The sequence below is a fragment of the Cyanistes caeruleus genome, chromosome 27 (assembly GCF_971803275.1).
Source record: "Cyanistes caeruleus chromosome 27, bCyaCae1.hap1.1, whole genome shotgun sequence".
NCBI lineage: Eukaryota > Metazoa > Chordata > Aves > Passeriformes > Paridae > Cyanistes > Cyanistes caeruleus.
Window position 1 is genome coordinate 1,264,107 of NC_141727.1, and position 23,186 is coordinate 1,287,292.

Here is a 23,186-nt window from a genome sequence, read left to right on the forward strand (position 1 = left end):
TGCAGGAGCAGTCAGGAAGGGGGATTGGGCACTGCCCAGGCTCCCCTGGTCCCACCCCCAGGCTGCCAGAGCTCCAGGAGCATTTGGACACCGTGCCCAGGGATGCACAGGGTGGGATTGCTGAAGTGTCTGTGCAGAGCAGGAGCTGACTGGGTGATCCTTGAGGGTCCCTTCTAGCACAGGATATTCTGGGGCTCTGTGATTTCTTGGGCTGAAGAGGCAGCACTAACTTTGATGGCTCTGAGCCCAGGCTTTTTTATCCTGGCATCTCTCTCCTTCCAAGCAGAGTCCCATCCTCCCTCTGTCCCGTTGTAGGGGATTTGCTGCACTGGGAGCTGCTCAGTGTTACCTTGGGAGGTGCAGGTGGAGCTCTGGGGATCCCCCCACACCTCCCAGTGCTGCAGCCCCTCTGCTGCTGCTGCACAAAGCTGAATCCTTCTGGTGAATGAGCCCAGGGGGCTGTGGCCAGGCTGACGAGTGAGGACAGTTATCCTGAAACACATTTTTTGTTCTGTCATGCTCCCACATGGCTGTGCTGTGAACAGACCTCAGATCTGTTGTCCTCAAAAAAATGGTGGGTGGTTTCTCGCTAGAATTCCAGACTGGTTTGTGTTGGAAGGGGCCCTAAAGATGATCTCGTTCCACCCTCTCACCTCTCACTATCCCAGGTTGCTCCAAGCCCTGTCCAACCTGGCCTTGGACATTTCCAGGGATGGGGCAGCCACAGCCACTCCCTCCATCTTTCCATCCCTCCCTTCATCTTCCTCCATCCTTCCCTCACTCCACCTTTCCTTCCTTTTCTCCCTCCCTCCTTCCCTCCATGACAGCATCGCCCCCCCATGCAAACCCCTCTCCCAGACAAGTCCTTTATCCTCTGAGACATTTTATTATCAGTTCTGCTTTAGATTAAAGAGGCCTTCAGTATATAAAAATAATGTATACAAATGAGCAGTTAATGGTTTACATTTCTGGCTTAAAGGCATTTATAAGTTACACATTCATTTCCCATCCCTCCCCGGACACGGAGCCGGCGCTGAAGCAGCTTAAATACAGCAGGAAGCAGCGGCTGCTCTGGCTGAAGCTGGGACGAGCGAGGAAGGACGGCAGCAGGGACGGGAGGAGGGAGGAGCGTCCTCGCATGGGGACGAGCGGGGCCCGTTTGATGAAGAAATCGCACCGAGAGGTTTAATTGCGGCACTGCGGGGTCGGGGTTTCTCAGCAGCAGCGGGGCAGGCTCGGGTCCGGCGCGGTACCGAGAGGTTCGTGCGGCTCCCGGGCCTCTCCTGCCCGGTGGCAGCAGGGACCCCGCAGCCTTTGGGGGCTGGGGCTGGGGGCTGGGGCTGGGGGCTGCCGGCACCTCCTGCGTGTCCCACCCCACAGAACGGGGAGCTGCCAGTCCCGGGTTATCCCAGGGGCTCCAGCCCCGACACTGCAGGTGGATGCTGGGGATGCAGGAGGGCGGAGGTGCCTCCACCTCGCAGAAACTTGTCCCTGCTGCCGATTGCCGCAGCTTCGGAGCCTCCCCTGCGGCGAGGAACAGCCTTGAGGACACCCTGCGAGGGGGTGTTCCAATCCCCGCTGCCGCAGCACAGACAGATTTGAAGGAAGACTTATAAAATCATGTAAAATAGCACCGCTGCCAGCCCCTGGCTCCGGGAGGTGCCCGGGTGGGAGCTTTGCAGCAGCTCCTCGCTGGCTCTGCAGCGCAGGAGAACGCGGGGCTGGGGGGATCTGCGGGGCCGGGGGAGGCGGGGGAGATGTGGGGGAGCGCTGTGTGCCTGGCTGGCACCCCCTTCCCTTCCCTCCCCTCCCCTCCCCTCCCCTCCCGCAGTCCAAGGCACCGGCACGCTGCGGGTGGGACACGCCGGTGCGCAGGGCTGACCCCGCGGCGCCGGGCTAGGGATGGGACAGCCCCGCTTTTCCTTCCAGGACAAGCAGGGCCGCTTTCTGTGCTTCCCCCTCCCTGACCGCAGCCAGGAGGGGCCCCCCGGCCCTGGCAGCCCGGGAGAGGAGCTCAGGGACACGGCCAAGCAAGCGCCGGGGGTGCCTGTGCCAGGCTCGGGCAAGGCGGAGCTGGCACATCAAGCGGCTGGAGCAGCTCGGAGCGGGCACGGTCCCTCCACCCCGCCGAGCCCCGGGCTGAGGGACTGACATCCTGCGGGCCCATCTGCGTCGGGAGGATGGTCCTGGCCCGCTCCTGGAGCTGCAGGGACGGCGCCGGTCACAGCGCGATGTCCGGCGTCGCCTGCAGGCTCTGCCCCGCCGCCCGTTTCTTGGCGCTGCCGCGGGCCTTGTCCCCCCGGCGGTACGGCTTGTTCCGCAGATCTGCACCGGGGGAAGCGCAGGGGCCGCATCAGCCTCGCTGCCCACCCGGGATGGCCGGGCTCCTGCCACCCGTCACATTAACGTGGAATGGTTTGGGTTGGAGGGACCTTAAAGGCCACCCGGTGCCACCCCTGCCATGGCAGGGACACCTCCCACTGTCCCTGGGTGCTTCAAGCCCTGTCCAACCCGGCCTTGGGTTCCAGGGGCAGCCCCAGCTGCTCCGGCCACCTGTCCTAGAGTTCACCCTCACAGGAATGAATTTTTTTCCGAACCTTCAACCTAAAGCTGTCCTTTGTTCGTTTAAAACCCTCGTCCCTCGTCCTGCGTCTGTGCCTGGCTGTCACCCCTCTGGGCATGAGGAACCCAGGACGGGAGGAGCAGCAGGCACCGAGCACCGGCCCGTGGGACCGCGACCGGCGGCTCCCGGAGCCCAGCACCGCACCGGGGCTGATCCCGGTGCCCCCGGGTCCCGGCGGGGACGGGGGAAGCCCGGCAGCCCCCGCCCGCCTGCGCCGGCCCCGCTGCCCCACGTTACCTACAGAGGACTCTCCTCGTTGAAGCCCACGTCGCAGAAGAGCCGGGACGAGCGTTTGCCCGTCCGAGCCGTGAAAGGGACAGTTTTGAGAGCTGAGCAGAGCGATCCAGAGACAGCGAGAAGGAGCAGGAGGAGGAGAGAGGAGGAAGAAGCAGAAGAGGAGGAAGAGATATGAGACAGGGGAGGGAGCACTCGGCAGCTTTGCCATGTGGGATGTGAAGGTAGGTCTGATCCCTGTGATGGGGCTTGGCGATTCTCCAGCTCCTGTGCCAGCCCCTGCAGCCCCCAGCTGGGGTCTGTGATGTGGGGACACCTGGCTGCTCACCTGAAATCGTCTCTCACCTGAAATTATATCCTCGATGGCCCCGTCTTTGCCTTCGTAGATGAGTGGCTCCTTCACCATCTGCTTCCTCTTCAGCTCAGCAATCATGTCCATCTGCTGCCTCCTGGCCTTCTGGATAGGCAGCTGGGGAGGGGACAGGGTGCTTGAGTGATGTGATCACACCCCAGAGGAGATGGGGAGCCCTCACCTTCACCTCCCACCCAGCTCTCCCTCCCAGGACCACTCAGGGCTGGGGCTGGGACCCCACCAGGACACAAACATGGGGGCACCTTTACCTCGGGCTGCTGCTCGCTGCCAGGGGAGACGGCTCCTGCCTCTTTGGCTGCGGCCTCTTGTTTCTTCCACAGCTCAATGTCCTGCTCTGCTTTCTTGGGAGAGGGGCAGGAAGGGTGTGCTGAGCAGGGGAGTCCAGGACTGCAGCCCCCTTCCTTCCTCCCCTCACAGCCCCCAGCTCACCCCAACACAATTCCAAAATCTGACCATCCCAAAGGCATTTCTGAGCCCCACGAGCCCCAGCCTTGCCTGTGACTTCTGCTGATTGCTCCAAAGTGGGGTCAGGTGCCCCAGACCTCCTCCCAGCCCTCAGAAACAGAGAACCCCATGCCCACTCCTACCTTGTAGGCTCTGATGAAACGCATGAACATGGGGAAGAAGGTGGTGGGGGGACTGGTCTTGGGGTTCTCCCCGAAATACTCCACAGCTGACTCGTACGCCTCCTGTGGGCAGAGACACCCGATCTGGAGACTGGAGCTGGGTAATGGTGCCCATCCCATCACCCACCACCTCTTCCCAGCCCATCCCACCTCCCCATCCTGCCCTGTATCCCTCCTGCCTGTCCCACTGGAGCCACATCCCGAGCAGGAGCCTCTCCCACGGGGCAGAGGTGTGAGCAGAGGGCACCCCAGGGTGCCTGTCCCATGCAGGGAAATGCCCCCATGACCCCACCCCACCCCACCCCAGCACCCACCTTGGCGGTTTTGCTGTCAGCCTGCAGCTTCTCCATCACCTCTGAATTGACCTTGAGGAAGTCCTTGAGCACAGGGCTGTCGTCCTGTCTCATGAACTCCCTGCGGGTCAGCTCCATGCCCTGCTGCAGGCTCCGCACATCTTGCAGGACACCATCCAGGGACACTGCAGGAGGTGAGCAGTGCAGGGTCAGGGCAGGCTCAGAGTGCCAGGGGCTGCCTCGACCCTCAGCCCAGGGCCCATGGGCACTACCTGTGCCTGCCTTGTCAAGGAAGTGCAGCTCGGTGTGGAAGCCAGTGAGCTCCGGGTACTTCTCCATGATCACCCGCACCAGGTAATGCAGCAAGGTCTGCTTGCGGTCTGTCGACTTCATCTCCAGGAGCTGGGGCAGGGCAGAGTCAGCCCCAACCCGCAGCCACCACCCCTCACCCTGCTCAGGGCTGCCTCGGGTGGCTCTTAATCCTTGTGGCTGAGTCTGTATCCCTCCATGCCTCCACTCCCACAGCTGGATCTGCATCCCTCCACTCCCACAGCTGATTCCCATCTTTCTCCATCCCCCTGCATCGCTCTGTCCCTGCAGCTGGTTCTTCATTCCTACATTCCCATGTCTGACCTTCCTCTCTCTATCCCCACAGCTAATTCCCATCTTCCTTCATCTCATCTTCCTTCATCGAGGTCCTTGAAACCTTTGACCTCTACATATCAAGTCTTCATTCTTCCAACCCTTCCCTGTGTATCTCCATCCCTTTGCCTCCTCCCATTGCCTCTCCAGCCCATTAGACAGTCTCTTTATCCCTCTGTCCCCACAGCTAAACCTCGTGTCCCTCCATCCCAACTGCTGCTCCTTGCATCCCTCTGTCCCCACAGCGGGTTCCTGCACCCTTCCATCTCTGCAGGTGGCCCTTGTGTCCCTCTGTCCCCAGGGCTGGTCCCTGGCAGTGCCCCCATCATCCCATAGTGACCCTACCGCATCAAGGCTCTGCAGCCTGAAGCCGTAGGCAGCTCCGCGCTTGCTGCTGTTCATGTAGTTCCCAAAGGCCAGGACGATCTGTGGGGACACCACGGCTTGGGGACACAGGGCCAGGAGGGCACAGTGCCTACAGACACTGCCAGTCCCCTCTGAGCCCATCGGGGCCACCTCCCCACAAAGTCCTCACCTCGAGGATGTGGCGCAGTTTGCTGGAGGACTTGAGGGACATGGAGGCGGCGATGATGGCGTTGAGTTGCTGTGGGAGGGAGGGAGGGAAGGGTGTGAGTGTCACCGTGGGAGCGTCACCGCGCAGCCCCCGGCCCACCCGTCCCCGGCGCACACCGGCATCAGCAGCTGGGCCGTGTCGCCGAAGCTGCCCAGGAAGATCATGACGTTCATGCGCTCGGCCAGGCGCGGGATCTTGCTGAAGCAGATCATGAACCGGTCCTCATCCGAGAGCTCCTCTGGCGGCTGCTGGTCCCGCTCAAACTTCCCGATCAGGTTCCGCTCGTACTCGGTGGGCAGGAAGCGCAGCAGCAGCTCCAGGAAGTCGAGGCTCAGGGCTTGCTGGTCGTACCTGAGGGGAGGGGACACCCCTGGCACTGTCAGGCCCTGCCGTGGGTCTCGAAGCCCCCCTGTCACTCCCGGCTGGCTCCATCATCCCTCCACCCCCACAGCTGGTTCCCACATCACTCCACCTTTCTGGACACCTGGACCCTGCATCTCTCTATCTCTCCATATGGATCCCTCCATCTCTCTGTATTTGGTCCCCACATCCCTTCTTTTCATATCTGGTTCCTGCCTTCCTTCATCCCCATAACTGGTGACACAGTGTCTGGAGAGTCTGTCTCTCTCTCTGTCTCTGGCCCTTTGTCTCATCTCATTCCTGCATCTTTCCACCTCCCCACCTCTAATCCCTCCATCCCTCAATCTCTCTGCATCCCCATACCAATCCCTGCATCCCATCTCACCCTCCACCACCCCAAGCCCTTGGTCCTGCTGGGCTGTGCCCGACCTCATCCCTCCCGGGGGGAGCACTCACGTCTCGATGGCCGTGCAGATGTCCTGGACACTGCGGCCGCCCTTGCGCAGGGTGATGGCCAAGTTCTTGGCACGGTTGGACTCCATGAGGGTCACCTTGCTGGGGGCCTTCTGCGTGGCCTTGCTCTTGAGGGCACTGATGTCCAGGGCAGGGCCCTGTGCCTTGGTCTTAAACTGCTCCTCAAAGTCGCTCATGTCCAGCTCCTGTGGGGACACAGGGCTGTGGGCATGGTGGGGAGGTAGCACAGGACATCTGGGTGAGGACGGGGCCAGAGCACCGTGAGGGTGAGGAGTGAGGATCAAGATGAAGCAAGGGGATGAGGATGGAACAAGGGGACAGGGAGGGGTAAGGAGGGGGTGAGAGGATCAGAGGATGGAGATGAGGAAGAAGAAAAGGACAGGATGTGAGGATGCCGATGGAGCAAAGGGACAAGGACAGGGTGAGAGAAGCGGCACGCCCATCCCATGTCCCTCTCCATGGTGCTAAGGAGTTTTCCTGACCTCCAGCTCCTCCTGTAGCCCCGTGACACTGCGGGTGGGTGCAGGGTGGGCACGGGGCAGCCTCGGGGTACTGAGCCCCCCAGGCACCCTGTGGCCAGCCCCTTGTCCCGTGCGCTCACCTGCAGCACCTTCTCATCGTTGAGCTCGGTGAAGACGGTGCCGTCGATCTGGCTCGGCTTCAGGGCCACCCAGTTAAAGACGGGCATGCGGAACTTGGTCTGGATCGGCTTCTTCACCTTCACTGCGGGGTCACAGGGAGGGGGGCACGTCACAGGGAGGGGGGGTCCCAAACCCACTGGTGGGTGGGTGCCCCCAGACCCCTCCCGGGGACATCCCCACCATTCCTGGGTCACACTCACCTGAACTGTTGGCAGTGGGGGGGACACCCGGCCCGGCTGGGGGCTCCCCACCGAGGGGTGGGGGTGGTGGAGGGGGGGGCACGGGTCCCTCCGGCCCCCCCGGGAGCGGTGGGGGGGGCGGTGGCGCTGGGGCCCCCGGGAGCGGGGGGGCCGGGGGTGGGGCAGCCCCTGCGGGCAGAGGGGGTGCGGGGGGTGGGGGAGGGATGGGCTCAGCCCCCGGCAGAGGTGGGGGGGGTGGAGGGGGTGGGGGCGGGGGGGCAGCAGGTGCTGGTGGGGGAGGTGGGGCTGGAGCCAGAGCCGGAGCATCTGCAAGGGAAAGAAGAGGTGGGTGAGACGGTGACACAGCAGGGCACGGTGCCACCACCACGCTCCCTCTGCCACCGCATTACCCTGAGTTCCCGGGCACGTCCCCACAGCCCCGCCTCGGTTTCTGTGCCCCGAGGCTCTCTGCCAGCCCTCCTTGGTGCCAGGTGTCCCCGCCGGGAAGGGGACATCCCCCTGCACCCACGGTACCTGTGCGGGTGGTGTCGGTGGTGGCAGTGGCCTCTCCAGAAACCGCGGGGGCTGCGGGGGTTTCTATGACAACGGGGACAATTTCGATGGCGACGTCTCCGTCGGGCCCACGCAGGATCTGCACCAGCCCCTTCTCCTCGAGCTCCGCCAGCCGCCGCTCCAGCGCCAGCCGGTAACACTCCTGGGGCTGCGGGGACGGTGGGCTGGGCGGCCGCGGGGGGCTCAGCTGCTCCTGGAGAGGTGACAACCCCCGGCAGGTCACCGGCGTCCCACCGCAGCCCTCAGAGCCCGGTCCCTCAGCCCCAGCCTCGCCTCAGCACCCCCGGCTCACCCGCAGCGCCTCCAGCTCCCGCCGCGCCTGGCTCAGCTGCTTCTCCAGCTCCGCTATCTTGGCCATGGAGTCGTTCTCCGCATCCTGCAGCTTCTCCGTCAACTGTGGGGGACGAGGCGCCGCCGCTCAGCCCCGTCCTCATCCCTCCCTCGGGCTCTGCGTCAGCGGCTCTGCCCACGCGCCCACGGCCCACCTGGCTGACGTGCTCCTGCAGCTCCTCCATGTGCTCCAGCACCGCCGTCTTGGTCTCCGAGTCCTCCAGCATGGCCCCCACATCGAACACGTTGTCCAGGTAGGCTTGGATCTGCACCTGCAGCTTGTCGCTCTCGGTGAGGCGCAGAGTCTGCCGAGGGACAGCCGGCGTCACTGGCGGCTCCGGCGGCACCCCCGGCAGCCCCACCCTCGGGATCACCCTCGGGATCACCCTCGGGATCACCCTCGGGATCACCCACCTCCAGGTACTGGTCCAGCCCCAGCTGGGTGAACTCGTACTGCAGGAACACGCGGAAGTTCATGTTCTCCACCGAGTGCACCACGATGTTGATGAACTGCATGCAGGCCACCTGTGGGGACACGGCTCAGGACATGGCCCAGGACATGGCCCAGGACATGGCCCAGGACATGGCTCAGGACAGCCCAGGACACAGCCCAGGACAGGACATGGCTCAGGACATGGCCCAGGACATGGCTCAGGACACAGCTCAGGACAGGACACGGCCCAGGACACAGCTCAGGACAGCCCAGGACACGGCCCAGGACACGGCCCAGGACACAGCCCAGGACACGGCTCAGGACATGGCCCAGGACACGGCCCAGGACACAGCCCAGGACACAGCCCAGGACACAGCTCAGGACACAGCCCAGGACACGGCCCAGGACACAGCTCAGGACAAAGCCCAGGACACAGCCCAGGACAGCCCAGGACACGGCCCAGGACATGGCTCAGGACACGGCTCAGGACAGCCCAGGACACGGCCCAGGACAGGACACGGCCCAGGACAAGGCTCAGGACACGGCTCAGGACACGGCCCAGGACACGGCCCAGGACATGGCCCAGGACAGGACACGGCCCAGGACACGGCCCAGGACATGGCCCAGGACACGGCTCAGGACATGGCCCAGGACAGGACACAGCCCAGGACACGGCTCAGGACAGGACACGGCCCAGGACACGGCCCAGGACATGGCTCAGGACACGGCCCAGGACACAGCCCAGGACACGGCTCAGGACAGGACACAGCCCAGGACACGGCTCAGGACAGGACACAGCCCAGGACACAGCTCAGGACACAGCCCAGGACACGGCTCAGGACACAGCCCAGGACACAGCTCAGGACACAGCCCAGGACACGGCTCAGGACAGGACACGGCTCAGGACACGGCTCAGGACAGGACACAGCCCAGGACACGGCTCAGGACACAGCCCAGGACACAGCTCAGGACACAGCCCAGGACACGGCTCAGGACACAGCCCAGGACACGGCTCAGGACACGGCTCAGGACACGGCTCAGGACAGGACACGGCTCAGGACACGGCTCCATGCGGCCGGGGCACAGCACGGGGCAGGGGGGCCCTTGTGGATGTTGTCCCGGGGGCTGCATGGGGGGTTGGTACCCCTGGGGAGTGCATGGGGGTTTGCACAGTCCTGGGGACATGGTGGCTTGGGGACAGTACAGAGCCTTGGGGACATGGTGGCTTGGGGACAGTACAGTGGCTTAGAAGCCCCCAGGGACAGCAGAGCAGCGTGGCAGCCCTTGAGACATGCCACCCCCAGGACAGCATGGTCACTCAGCAGGCCCTAAGGACACGGTGGCCTGAGGAGAGTTTTGGTGGCTCAGCATTCCTTGGGACGTGATGCCACAGGGACAGGGTGGCTTAGGAGCTCTTGGGCCGTAATGGCCTGGGGACAGTGCAGCAGCCTTGGTGACATGACACCCTGGGGACAGCAGAGCATGGGCCCCAGCAGCCACTCACCATGAAGTCAATGTTGGTGTCCTCGTTTCGGAAATACTCCATCAGCTTCTCAAAGCGGTTCTTCTCCCCGCAGACCTGGGCGGGGGAGCAGAGGGCTGAAGGCCAGGGAGGACATGGCCAGGGGACACCCAGGAGGGTGGCAGGACAGGGTGACACCATCCCAACCCTGACTGGTGCTGCCAGGCGCCCAGCCCAGCTGGGACATGGCCCTGGGGACACTTGGTGGCATGGGAACATCAAGCCCAGTGAGTGGAACATCCTGAGTGAGCCAGAGATTTGAGGGTGGGTGCAGGGTTCTGCCACACACAGGGAAACTGAGGCACAAACCCAGCTGCAGCACAGATGTTCAAGTGGGGACTGGGTGTCCCTGCTGGGGACTCACCTCCTTGAAGTTGTCAAAGGCAGCCAGGATGATGTCGTGGCCACCTCGGACCAGGCAGACAGCGGCCAGCAGCTCCAGCACCAGAGCCTTGGTCCTGCAGAGACACGAGGTGTGTGAGGGATGGGGCCGTGGGGTGGGTGAGGGGATAGGGGGACAAGGGACAACAGGGGCCAGGGCAGCTCCTACCTGGCGTTCTTGTTGTTGAGGCTCAGGGTGATCTCGTTGACACAGGCTGGGTGGTTCATCACCAGGCTGAAGCCAGACTTGGGGGGGAAAGGAACATTAATGGGTTGGTGTGTCCCCCCGGGGACACTCCAGGAGCGTGGGATACCCCCATGCCACGTCCCCACCAGGCAGGAGGTTGAGTGAGGACACCTCAGAGCCGGGGGATGCAGAGCCGGTCCCACCCCGGAGCTGCCACCGCAGGCGCGGGGGATCCCGGGGGAGCCCCGGGCGGGTCCCCGCGGATGCCGCCCGCTCCCACCTGGTAGTTCATGATGGCTCGGAGGCACATGATGCACACATGGACATCGTCCTTCTGGCTGACGAGCCGCGAGTTGCGCAGCGTCTTCCTGCTGTGCGAGGGGTTCAGCCTGGGCGGGGAGAGCGAGGCTGAGCGGGGCCCGGGGGAGCCGCGGGCGCAGCGGAAAGCGGGGAGGGGACAGCGCAAGGAGGTGCCAGCGGGGACGGGGGGACACCGGGGGACCCGGGCGGCTGCACCCCAAGGGAGAAACCCTCGTGCCCGTGCCCATCTAGAAGCCCTGGGGCTGGGGGGTGACGTGGGGTGGGTTTTGGGGTCCCCTCGTGCACACGGGTGGTCTCGGAGGCTCACCGGGGCTGGCAGGAGCTGCCGGGTGACCTGGGGGCACTGTCCCCATCGCTGCCCGGGGCACCGCAGGGGACGCTGGGGTGGACGTGGCGGAGGAGGGTGTGGATGTGCTGGTTCGAGAGGCAGCAGCTGGAGGCGCGTTAGAGCCTGCAGGACAGGAGGGAGAAACGGGGCTCCCGCGCCGCCCGGGGGACACCCGCGCTCGGGGACAAGGGATGGGACCCCCTGCGGGTGCCACGTCCCTCCTGACCTGTCCCTGGGGCTGGGAGGGACACCCCGGCTCCTCCGGAGCTGCCGGCAGGCGGCGAGGGACTCCCGGCGTCCCCGGGGTGCCGCCTTACAGCTCCTGGGGTGACCGCGGTGGGGTGTCCCTGGGACCCCCCCGCCCACCGGGGATGCCCCGCAGGCCCTGTCCCCAACAGCGGTGACCGGCGGCGGGGTCCCGTGGGGTGTCCCCGTCCCGCCGGTGCCCCGTCACCTACCGTCAGCGCATCCCCGGCAGCGTGCAAGAGAAGAGCGGGGTTAGACGGGGCTGCGGGCGAGCGGCACCAAGCGACAGCCACCAGCCACCAGGACCGGCTTGGGGGGACACAGGCCCGTCCCTCCGCCCCGGGTTTAAACCAGGGGGCTGCGATTTGCTCCCCCAAAATCTCCAACACCCCCAATTTTTGTGTGTTCTTGGTTTAACCAGAGCGCCCCAGGACGGTGGCAGTGCCGGGGTGGGGACGCGGATCCAGCCCAGCCCCTGCTCTGTCCCTGGGGACACACAGGGGGATGTGGCTTCGTCCCCACCCTCAAAGCAGCAATGGACACCCATTTTTAGGACCGGGCCTGCGTCTCCCTGCCAAGCCCCTCTCCAAGCGCGGCGCGGCCGGGGTGCAGCGAGGCGAGAGCGGGGGACACAGCGCAGGGACAGGGGGACACGTGGGGACGGCACCACACGTTACCTTACAGTGAGGGGCCGCGGTTTGGAGGAGCCCTGGGTGGGGGACGAGGAGGTGCTTTTGTTCAGGTCCTCCAACGACCGCTCCTTGCCCTTGTCAGAGCCGGGGCTGCTCTCTGTGCTCTCCATGTCATACCTGGTGGCCCGTGGGGACATGGGGACCGGTGAGACACGGCACCCCCACACGGGCAGATGTCCCTCAGGGATGTTGGGGATGTTCTGCTCAGCCCCAGCCATGGAGCACAGCCCTGATGACAAGGGAGCACCCCCAGGGACCCCCCCCCAGCCCCAGGGGAGGCTGATCCCAGCCTTGGGGACAGGGCACCCGGTGGGGACGTACGCGACAGAGCACTGGGCAAAGGCGAGGTACTCCAGCAGCACATCCAGCCCCTTGTTCTCCTCGTTGAGGAACTCCTGGACCCAGCTGGAAGGTGCAGAGGGTTAGAGGGCTCTGCCAACCCCCACATCCTCTCTCCCCCTGCCCCAGCCACTCAGCAGAGCCACCCCTCGGTCAGAGGTCCCCAGCAAGGGCGGAACACATTGGGAACATGAGGTGGCACCGTGAGCTGGCATTTCTCTGAGGCCAGGTGAGTGCTGTGGTGAACCTGATACATGGAGGACTCAGCCCAAGGGCTCTCCTGTCTCTCACTGTCACCACTGCCACTGCTGCCACCACTGTCACAACAGGACAGCCTGACCCTGGGAACTGAGGGCACCCACAAGGGGTCAGGACAGCCAGGGTGGGGCAGGGTCCCTCCTGGCACCCAGGGGGTACCAGAGAGCCAAAATGGGGTTCAGACCCCACAGCACCCCCAGCTGCCTCAGCACCCTCAGCTCCCATCAGAGCCTTCCTGAGGGGGCAGGATGAGGCCACAGGCTCCAGCCAGAGCCAGCAGCACGTCCATCCCCATCCCAGAGACAATGGCAGTGGCTGGGTGACAATGGCACCCCACCCTTACCCGATGTAGTTGGTCCTCAGGGAAATCTCCAGCTCCCGGAGCACCTGCGTTGACTCCTGCACTCTCCTCTTGAACTGTGGGACGGGGACAGCCATTGGCACCGTCCCTGTGCCCAGCCTGGCACGGGGATCAGGGCACCGCGCTGCACTGGGGACCCCTCACCTTCCTGCTGACACCACCCGTGTCCAAGTAGCTCTTCAGCTTCTGGATGTAGGCAGATGGGGGGTTCTTCACCTGGAAACGCTCCTACGAGCCCAGAGAGAGGCTGAAACTGCTGTGGCTTTGGGACGTGCCACTGTCCCCACAGCAGCCACAGTGTCCCTGTCCCCACCCCAACTGCATCAATGCTTAATGAGGTTAATAAGGTGCTGTGTCAGTAAGGAGATGGATGTCGGTGCTTGGTGCAGTCACATTGATGCTCAAGCCATGCCACGAGTGGCACCTGGGGACAGGGACAGCACTGGGGACGCTGTGAGCTTGGACCTCACCTGGTCACAGATCAGCTCCCATTTCTTCTCGTTGTCGTACTGGTTAAGCAGCTTCATCTTGTCTGGGGGCAGGTTCATGGAATTCTGTGGGTGAAGGGTGTCAGAGCTGGGGGTCACCCCAAAAACACCCCTGGGATGTAGCACCCCCTGCTCCCCAGCACTGTGTCCTTGCTCAGCACTGGGAGCACCAGTGGGACGTGGGGATACCCGTGGGAGGATGGGGACACCAGTGGGACATGAAGATTCCAGAGAGAAGATGGGGACACTAGTGCAAAACTGGGGACAGTGGTAGAACAGTGGGGACAGTGTTGGGAGGGTGGGATCGTGGTGGAAAAGTGAGAACAGCATTCTCAGGTTGGGGACACTGGTGGGGTGATGGGGACACCACTGCTCCCAGGATGTGACCACCCCATGTCCCCCCTCGAGGGTCCCTAAGGGGAGGGCAGGGGGTGCTGGTGGGGGACACGAGGAAGAACCAGACACATCCATGCATGCCATGAGTGCACCACGTGCCCAGTCCCAGCAGGGCCACACGGGGTGAGGGACAGAGACCCCGACTGGTGACACAGCTGAGGGACCCAGGAGCCCCCGAGTCCCCCCCACCTCGTGTGTGACGAGACCATGTGGGGAAATCAGTGTTTATTGAGAGGCAGTGATGTCAGGGCCTGGAGTGTCCCCACGTCCCTCCGTGCCACCGTTGCACAACCCCAGCCCCCACAGCCACCGCAGGACGTGACGCCGTTTCCGCTCCTGCCACGAGCGGGATGCAGCTCCTGCCTCTGGGCTGCTCTGCTGAGGGACACCATGGGGTGACCTTCATGGGACACCCACCATGGCCTGGGCCAGGCTGCAGCTCAGCTCGGCTCACAAGTGATTTCTTTGCTAAAAGACACCATTTTTGTATTTGGCAGGAGAGAACCTGCAGGCCGGCCTGACGACACGTGGAGCAATGCACAGCCCCAAGCCACCCCTAAATCCCAGTTCTGAGGTTCCCTGATGAGGAGGATGGGGACGTGGGGTGCATGCCGTGCTGGAACAACCACATCCTTGGAGGGAGGCATCTCCCAGGGCTTTGGTTGCCCACAGAAGAGCAGGTCCAAGGGGAGAGATGCCACTGTGGTGGGCAGAAACAGAAACCTCTCCACCACCTCCAGGGAGGACCTGTCAAGCTGCTTTCACAAGAGCTGTGGGTGGGAGGGACTGGCTTTGGCTGGGGCTGGCTGGCACGGAGAGCTGGGCAGGGGGTACAGAAATGGCCTCATTGTGAAGCCACTGGAGCTGCTGGGTGTTCTGGGACGGACAAGGTGACAGCGGCACCTGGCTGTCCCCAGTGCTGGTGGCCGAGCTGGCATCCTCGGCATGGATGAGGGTCAGGCCAAGAGACAGGGCTGTGCCAAGAGGGGCCACACACCCAGACACCCCAGCCAGGGCTCTGGCACACCCTTGGCACCCTCTGGCAGCCCTCAGGGCTCTGTGGGACACCCATGGGTGCCCTTGGCAGGGAGGGGATGGTGACACCTGCCACGTGGACCAGCTCTAAGCAATCACATGTGGCACCTGGACGAAGCAGGACCCTGCGCTGGGACAGGAGCCAGCAGGAGGGTGGGGCAGGGGCTGCCGGGCTGTCCCTGTGGAGGTGACTCTGCCCCGAGCCCCGCGGTCCCTCCCTTGCGGGCAGGATGTGGCACAGGTCGGGTACAAACTGGGTGGTGGCTGCGCCCCGGGTGGGCTTGTGGTGCCGGGGAGGAAGCGGCTCCGCTGAGGAGCCTCAGCCGGCAGCGCAAAGAAACCGGTTCTCATTTCCTGCCTGGGAGGGGGGACCGGCGGTGGGGGAGGTGGGGCAGGGTGGGTGATGTGGGGCAGGGCGGCAGCCAAACACCCCAGAGGTGTCAGAGGAAGAACTTGGTCCTCCTCCTCTTCCTCCTTTGGGGACAAGGATGGAGGAGCCACAGTGACTTGTCCCCCCGGCCATCATTCAGCACCCAGCACCTTCATCCCACCCCTGCCCGGGGCTTCCTCACGGCCCCACATCACTGAGGGGGCGCCTCCAAACGCTCCCCAACAGCTCTGCTGTGCCACAAAGTGCCACGGAGCCAGGGCCAGCAGCGGGGTGAGGCTGGCAGGGACCCAGCACAGCTGTGGGGTGAGCCGGGTTTTGCCCTGCACCGAAACCAAGGCCAGGGGAGGTGAAGCAGCACCAACATCATTTTCCAGTACAAAAACAACTTTTCCTATCATGGCTGGCAGGGACAGAGCTATTTTGGGTGTCAGATCCCTCTTTTTGTTCCACACGTGAGCGGGCAGCGCCGAGCAGAGCCGGGCTGAGCTGAGCTCTGCACCAAACCTGGCACAGAATGTTCCGGCATCCTCCGGGGAAGTGTTTGTGCTGCAAACCCCGCCAGGCTCAGTGTGAACCGGGCTGAACCTTGGCAGAGCCGTTTCTGGGGCACGGGGGATGTGCATCCACAGAGAGGGGATGGAAAGCCTTGGCAGCACGAGGGATGAGACATCACAGGCACAAAGCCCTGCCACAGGGAAGGGGACAGGGCAGGGAACTGCCCCAAATGGCAGCTGCAGGAAGGACAAACATCTCCAGGTGCCGGGTGACTGAGGGGCTGTGCCACTCCTGGGATGCTCCATCCCTCACGGCCAGAGCACCCCTGAGGTGGTTTGGGACACGGCTGGTCCTGCTGTGCCAGCTGTCCCATGGTGTCCCCTCCTGTGCCCCTGGCTGCCACTTTCTTTGGAAAGGACTTGCTTTCCTGCCTCTTCCCAGGGCTCAGTGCAAGGCACAGAACAGGACCAGGCCCACCCAGGGCTCCCTGACCTCCCTCATGCAGCAAACTGAGCTGGGGGACACTGCCAGGACCAGTTCATCCCATCAGGGACTCCCTGGATGCAGCCAGACCCAAACCCACCAAGTGTCAGGCTGGGACGGCCGCTGGAGGAGCAGATGTGTCCCCAGGACGGCTGGGGGTGGTGGGAGCGGGCTGGGCTGGGACCTGCAGCTCCAGCTCTGTTTTAAGAACAAGCAGAGGCTGCTGTAGCTCAAACCAGGCAGAGGAGCCTGATCCCACCAGCGTGGCCTCATCCCTGCTGGGTGCCTGCCTGCCCACCCCACACTGGGATGTCCTCCTGGATCCAGCAGCACAGGGGCTCCTGCACCAGGACACTCTCCAGGCCCTAATCCAGCAGCTTGTGGCTCACAGGCAACTTCCCACCCAGGACAAACCTATGGGGACACCCTCCTGCAGCCCCACATCCCTTGGCTGCTGGAGCTGGGCTGGAGATGGATCCAGCAGGAAGCTGAGGATCAGTTTTGTTTCCTGGTTGAGCCGAGGCCGATGCTGTGGCCAGGGCTCGCTGGTGACCCATCCTGCTGCTGGGGCCAACAGCACATCTGAAAACATCTGCAAACATCTGCAATGGTGACGTTGGCCTTGCACTCCCCCAGGTCCTGGGAGGCAGCAAAGCCCCCACCAGGCAAAGCTCCCAGCTGGAGCAGCCCCCATCCCTCTCAGCCACTGTTTGATTTTGACTCCAGCACACCTCAGCTCACAAGCCCATTCATATATTCCCAGTCAGTGTCTCCTGACATGCAAAGGGGGTAAAACCCTGATTGCTCCAAGCAGGAGTATCTGAGCATCCCTATCCCAGCAGCAAAGATGCTTTTCCTCTGCTCCATCCCAAAAAATCCACCTCATCATATCCCAAACCACTTGGCACAGGACAAACCTCCCATTGCTCTGCCAAAGCAGCATCTGCCACAGTGCCCCAGCTGGGAAGAAGCCAATTTTTGAGAAGAAAGTTTTGGGAAACTAAATTCCCATTTCTTGGCATGCAATGGGTGCATCCATCCCCTTCCTGGCAGCAATTTGGATCCCCCAGGCTCCTCCCTAACAAGGCTTTGCACCACCAGCTCTCCCAGTTTGGGATGCCCAGCCCAAACCCGATTTGCACTGAGCTCTCACGGCATCACTGTAACCATGGCAACGTGTGAGGTCTGGATCGTGTCCCACCAGGAGATTCCCAGCTCATCACCACCTGAGCTCAGGAAGCAGAAAAGTTGAATCCATAGTCAGGGAACGTGTTTGTGGTGGGTGAGGGCAGAGGGACCCCTGTCCCCATCCCCCCGGGGTTCCGCTGCCCCCACAGCCACGAGAATGGGGAAGGGACTGCGAAAGGAGGAAGCGGGATTGGGACAGCCGCTTTCACAAGACACCCGCTTCCCGTTGGGGCACATCCAGCCCCCCGAGTGCCCTTTCTCCTGGAAAAGGGCTTTCCCTCGGGATGGAGACAGAGAAGGTGGTGCTGAGGGACTGCAGCAGCGCTGTCCCCTTTTCTGACCATTTTTTGGTTTAGGATTTCCCACGTGCTGGAGCCCGCCCGGCTGAAAGTGCTCCTTCCTTGGGCCTTGCAGCGGAAACACCCAGAGGTCTCTTCCTGCCACCGCTGCTGTGACAGCCGGAGCCATCCCAGGCACCAACACCCCACGGAGCCACCTGCGAGCACGGGAGTCCCACGGCAGAGCCCCGATCCCCTCCCCGGGGCGCCACGGGGGTCCCGCCGGGCACAGCCCCTCGCTATCCTCCCCCTGCGGCTGCCCTGGGATGCTCATCCCCAAATAATCCCATCAGCTCCACCAGATAAAAAAGCTCCCAAGTCATTTGTGCTCGGGGCTGGGATGGAGCAGATCCCGGCAGATCCCGGCAGATCCCGGCACCGTGGAAGCTGCACGGGATCGGCGGAACGGCTCCATCTCCCGCCAGGGGCTCGGGGGATTAAAGCAGCAATTCTTTTTTCTCGGAGCGTTTCTGGGGAGGGCACGGAGCGGGGCCGGGGGCTGGCGGGACCCGGCGCTCCTGGCCCGAAGGTCACGGCCGGCCCAGCCCGCTCAAGGACGGAGGGAGCGGGAGCCGCTCCCCCGCTGTTCCCAGCGCCTCCGGGAGCTGCCATCCGTCCGTCCGTCCGTCCATCCATCCATCCATCCATCCATCCTTCCATCCATGCCACGGGAACGCCGCTCCGGCATCGCCCGCTGCCCACCGGCGGGAGGCCGGGAGCGGTGCCGGGGCTTCCCCGGCTCCGGGGAGGAGGAGGAGGAGGAGGAGGAGGAGGAAGGGAAGGTGAGCGAAGCATCTCCATCCGCAGCAGCGGCTGCCTGCAGCACCCTCCGGCCCTGCCGCCGATCCCGCCATGGCGGAGCCTGCCCGGGCTCCGAGACTCGGGGTCACCGCAGGAATTTGGGGTCTGGATCCCCCCAGGGGAGCAGCGATGAGGGGACGGGAGCGGCTGGGGGTCAAACCGGGGCAGGGCTGAGTCCCCGGGGAAACGAGGTGAGAGCGGGGCAGTCATCATCAGTAATACCAATTAAATAATAAATCAAATAATTACTAGAACGATGAAATAGCGACAATACCATCATTATAACGATGATAATGACGGTAACGCCGCTAACGATGCTGATACCGGCAGGGACGCTGAGAGACCCCCCCGGCTGGTCCGGGACCCCCCCGGCTGGTCCGGGACCCCCCTGTCCCCCCCGTTATGTTGGGCCCCGTCCCCTCCGGTCCCCCGTGTCCCGCCGGTCCCCGCTCACCAGGACGCGGCCGAAGCGCTCCTCCAGCTCGGCGGCGGCGGGCATGGGCTGCCGGGGGGGCGGCGGGCCGGCGGTGCCGGGGGGGGGCCCGGGCTGCGGGCGGTGGTCGCGGGGTTCCCGCGGGGCCGCGCCCCCCTCCAGCCCCCCGGCCGCGTTGCCCATGGCGGGCGCTGCGGGGCTCCGAGCCCGGCTTCGTCCGAGCCCGTCCCCGCCGCCGCTCGCCGGCGTTTGCAACTTCTGCGGGCGTTATCGCGCTATAAACGCTCTGCCCGCCCCTCGGCCCCCGCCCCGGCCGCAGCCACAGCCGGCCCCGGCACCTGCTCGGCTGCAGGGAGGGAGCGGAGCTGCTCCGGCGGGGCTCAATGCAGGCATCTCATTTTATTTTATTTTATTTTATTTTATTTTATTTTATTTTATTTTATTTTATTTTTTTACTTTATTTTATTTATATTATTTTATTTTATTTTATTTTATTTTATTTCATTTCATTTCATTTCATTTCATTTTATTTTTTTACTTTATTTTATTTATTTTATTTTATTTTATTTTATTTCATTTTATTTTATTTTATTTTATTTTATTTTATTTCATTTTATTTCATTTTATTTTATTTTTTTACTTTATTTTATTTATATTATTTTATTTTATTTTATTTTATTTCATTTTATTTTATTTTATTTCATTTTATTTTATTTTATTTTATTTCATTTTATTTTATTTTATTTCATTTTATTTTATTTTATTTTATTTCATTTTATTTCATTTTATTTTATTTTTTTACTTTATTTTATTTATATTATTTTATTTTATTTTATTTCATTTCATTTCATTTTATTTTATTTTATTTCATTTTATTTTACTTTATTTTATTATATTTTATTTTATTTTATTTTATTTTATTCATTTTTTTACTTTATTTTATTTATATTATTTTTTTTTATTTTACTTTATTTTATTTATGTAATTTTATTTTACTTTATTTTATTTTATTTTATTTTATTTTTTTTTATTTTATTTTATTCATTTTTTTACTTTATTTTATTTATATTATTTTTTTTATTTTACTTTATTTTATTTATGTAATTTTATTTTACTTTATTTTATTTTATTTATGTAATTTTATTTTATTTTATTTATTCTTATTCATTTATCATTTTATGTCATTTTATTTTTATGTCATTTTATTTCACTTATTTCATTTATTTTTTTATTTCAGACTTACTTTCAATATCATATTTATTATACATGCTTATTTTATTTTATTTTGCAATTTTATTCATTTTTTTAAATATTGTTCTGAGGTTTTCTATTTTGTTATTTTATTTTATTTTTATTCCTGTTTTGCCTTTATTTTATCCTGCCTTATTTCATTATTTTATTCTTATTTTCAAATTTGCTTTCATTATATTTATTTAATCAATTTTTGCTTTAATTTTTATGTTCTATGTTTATATTATTTAATTGCATTTCATTTAACTATTGTATTTCAGTCTTATTCATCCTATTATTTTATTTTATTTAAAAACTACCAATTATTTATTTATTTAGGCTTTTTGTTTGACTTCCCTTTTATCTTACAGTAATTTATTACTCTTTTATATAATTTATTTTTATTTCATTTTATATTTTTATTTTATTTAATTTATTTCTTATTTTATTTACTCTCTGGTTTCTTACCACTTAGAATTTTATTTTCCTTAATTTTTTTACCTTATTCATTCTATTTATTAATTTCCTCATTTACTTATAAATGTCATTCCATTCCATCACTCATTTTTTTGCAGGCAGTGGGAGAAGGGAGAGCACTCGGGGGGTGCTGGGCTGCCTCTCCCACCAAGGGAGCTCATCCCACCCCAGGCAGGGTCTGGGGGTTCCCTGGGTGGGGACAAATCCCAATCCCTGCGATTCTCCTGCTGTGCCCCAGGCCGGGGCTCACAGGGACAGGGGACAGAGCTGGGCTGGCACCCACAGGGTCCCCAGGTGTCCCAGAGGGACCTCAGAGCCCACGGCCCTGGCAGAGCCCCCTGGGCACCAGGATCGGGATGTGGCACTGGGATTGGGATGTGGCACTGAGATTGGGATGTGGCACCGGGATCAGGAGGAGGCACTGGGATCAGGAGGTGGCACCGGGATCGGGATGTGGCACTGGGATCAGGATGTGGCACTGGGATCAGGAGGTGGCACTGGGATCAGGAGGTGGCACTGGGATCAGGAGGTGGCTCCGGGATCAGGAGGTGGCACTGAGATTGGGATGTGACACCAGGATCAGGAGGTGGCACCGGGATCAGGAGGTGGCACAGGGATCAGGAGGTGACACCAGGATCAGGAGGTGACACCAGGATCAGGAGGTGGCTCCGGGATCAGGAGGTGGCACCGGGATCAGGAGGTGGCACTGGGATTGGGATGTGGCTCCAGGATCAGGAGGTGGCACTGGGATTGGGATGTGGCTCCAGGATCAGGAGGTGGCACCAGGATCAGGAGGTGGCTCCGGGATCAGGAGGTGGCACTGGGATCAGGAGGTGGCACTGGGATCAGGAGGTGGCACCAGGATCGGGATGTGGCACTGGGATTGGGATGTGGCTCCGGGATCAGGAGGTGGCACTGGGATCAGGAGGTGGCACTGGGATTGGGAGGTGGCACTGAGATTGGGATGTGGCACTGGGATCAGGAGGTGGCACAGGGATCAGGAGGTGGCACTGGGATTGGGATGTGGCACAGGGATCAGGAGGTGGCACAGGGATCAGGAGGTGGCACTGGGATTGGGATGTGGCTCCGGGATCAGGAGGTGGCACCGGGATCAGGAGGTGGCACAGGGATCAGGAGGTTACTCCGGGATCAGGAGGTGGCACTGGGATTGGGATGTGGCACTGAGATTGGGATGTGGCACTGGGATCAGGAGGTAGCACCGGGATCAGGAGGTGGCACTGGGATTGCTATGTGGCTCCGGGATCAGGAGGTGGCTCCGGGATTGGGATTTGGCTCCGGGATCAGGAGGTGGCTCCGGGATTGGGATGTGGCTCCGGGATCAGGAGGTGGCACTGGGATCAGGAGGTGGCACCGGGATCAGGAGGTGGCACTGGGATTGGGATGTGGCACTGGGATCAGGAGGTGGCTCCGGGATCAGGAGGTGGCACCGGGATCAGGAGGTGGCTCTGGGATCAGGAGGTGGCACCGGGATCAGGAGGTGGCTCCGGGATCAGGAGGTGGCACAGGGATCAGGAGGTGGCACCGGGATCAGGAGGTGGCTCCAGGATCAGGAGGTGGCACTGGGATTGGGATGTGACACCAGGATCAGGAGGTGGCACTGGGATCAGGAGGTGGCACTGGGATCAGGAGGTGGCACCGGGATCAGGATGTGGCACTGGGATCAGGAGGTGGCACTGGGATCAGGAGGTTACTCCGGGATCAGGATGTGGACCCACCTGCTCTGCTGAGGTTCGCTGAGCTTCAGTGGCCGACACTGAGATTTGGTGAGATTCCCCAAAATTCGGTAAAACTTGGTGAGATTTGGTGATTTTCAGCGAGATTCACCAAGACTGGGTGACACTCCGTGGGATTCACTGAGTTTTGGTGACATTTGCTAAAACCTGAGATCCGAGGAGAGCGGAGCTGAGGGATGGGGATGGATCCAGAGGGGATCTGGGCAGCCCCAGGAGCTCTGTGAGCCCCCTGCCCCAGGCACTGCTGGACCCATCCGGCCCGGCAGGACCGGCCAGGCGTCAGCCCCGGCACCGCGGGGACCGGGGAAACGCGCCCGGCCTGTTCTGCCAACCTCCCCCACCCTCTGCAAACCCCAAACCCCGGCAGGGGACACGCCAGGACAGCGGGCACAGATTCCCTGGAGCGATGCTGTCTCCATCCCATTGTCCCTGGGGATTTGAGAGGACTCATGGACAGCTCAGCAGCACCAAAATTGGGGTCACCCATATTTGGGGTTGTTCTCATATTGCGAGGCTCAATTCCGCAGTCAAAATCTCTTTTGTTAAATATTTCAGCTTCTCATGAAATACTCTACATTCCATTTCTGGATCCAGGTTTTTAAGGGAAGGCACGGTGATCCTCTCTGGGCACAGGGACAGCCACCCTGCTGCGGTCCCAGAGGGGGGAATATTGTCCCCTGGACCATG

The 23,186-nt window shown here is 60.5% G+C and overlaps 1 protein-coding gene and 1 long non-coding RNA gene across 4 annotated transcripts; one reads left to right on the top strand and one right to left on the bottom strand.

Moving 5' to 3' along the window:
- Positions 1–866: 866 nt before the first annotated feature.
- On the bottom strand, positions 867–19,236 carry FMNL1 (formin like 1). 3 transcript variants are annotated; one of them, XM_086864769.1, is made up of 28 exons: positions 19,060–19,236; positions 13,461–13,544; positions 13,135–13,218; positions 12,973–13,046; positions 12,354–12,437; positions 12,018–12,149; positions 11,074–11,199; positions 10,726–10,834; positions 10,428–10,504; positions 10,242–10,335; positions 9,860–9,934; positions 8,337–8,447; positions 8,078–8,227; positions 7,885–7,986; positions 7,554–7,785; positions 7,041–7,346; positions 6,801–6,922; positions 6,182–6,384; positions 5,482–5,716; positions 5,327–5,395; positions 5,137–5,217; positions 4,422–4,551; positions 4,171–4,334; positions 3,818–3,919; positions 3,479–3,571; positions 3,203–3,326; positions 2,861–2,952; positions 876–2,325 (listed from the first exon to the last, which is right to left on the bottom strand). In XM_086864769.1, exons 1-27 carry the CDS (start codon positions 19,219–19,221, stop codon positions 2,861–2,863), a joined length of 3,417 nt encoding a protein of 1,138 aa, XP_086720895.1. In that variant the 5' UTR covers positions 19,222–19,236; the 3' UTR covers positions 876–2,325. The 3 variants fall into 3 exon arrangements, with proteins under 3 accessions (XP_086720893.1, XP_086720894.1, XP_086720895.1); XM_086864767.1 differs by lacking the exon at positions 2,861–2,952 and having other exon boundaries at positions 867–2,325; XM_086864768.1 differs by lacking the exons at positions 2,861–2,952; positions 11,074–11,199 and having other exon boundaries at positions 867–2,325.
- On the top strand, positions 8,848–15,716 carry LOC147649122 (uncharacterized). Its single transcript, XR_015279596.1, has 2 exons — positions 8,848–10,350; positions 14,372–15,716. It is a non-coding gene; the product is annotated as an uncharacterized LOC147649122 (long non-coding RNA).
- Positions 19,237–23,186: the final 3,950 nt, after the last annotated feature.

What these genes read in the sequence shown, in the direction of transcription:
- FMNL1 (XM_086864767.1), bottom strand. Translation starts at nt 19,221, where the DNA reads ATGGGCAACGCGGCCGGGGGGCTGGAGGGGGGCGCGGCCCCGCGGGAA. An exon ending in CCGCGGCCCCTCACTGTAAG is followed by an intron (nt 11,200 to 12,017) that starts GTAACGTGTGGT and finishes ACGCGCCTCCAG; the next exon opens with CTGCTGCCTCTCGAACCAGC. An exon ending in GAGCCATCATGAACTACCAG is followed by an intron (nt 10,505 to 10,725) that starts GTGGGAGCGGGC and finishes TTCCCCCCCAAG; the next exon opens with TCTGGCTTCAGCCTGGTGAT.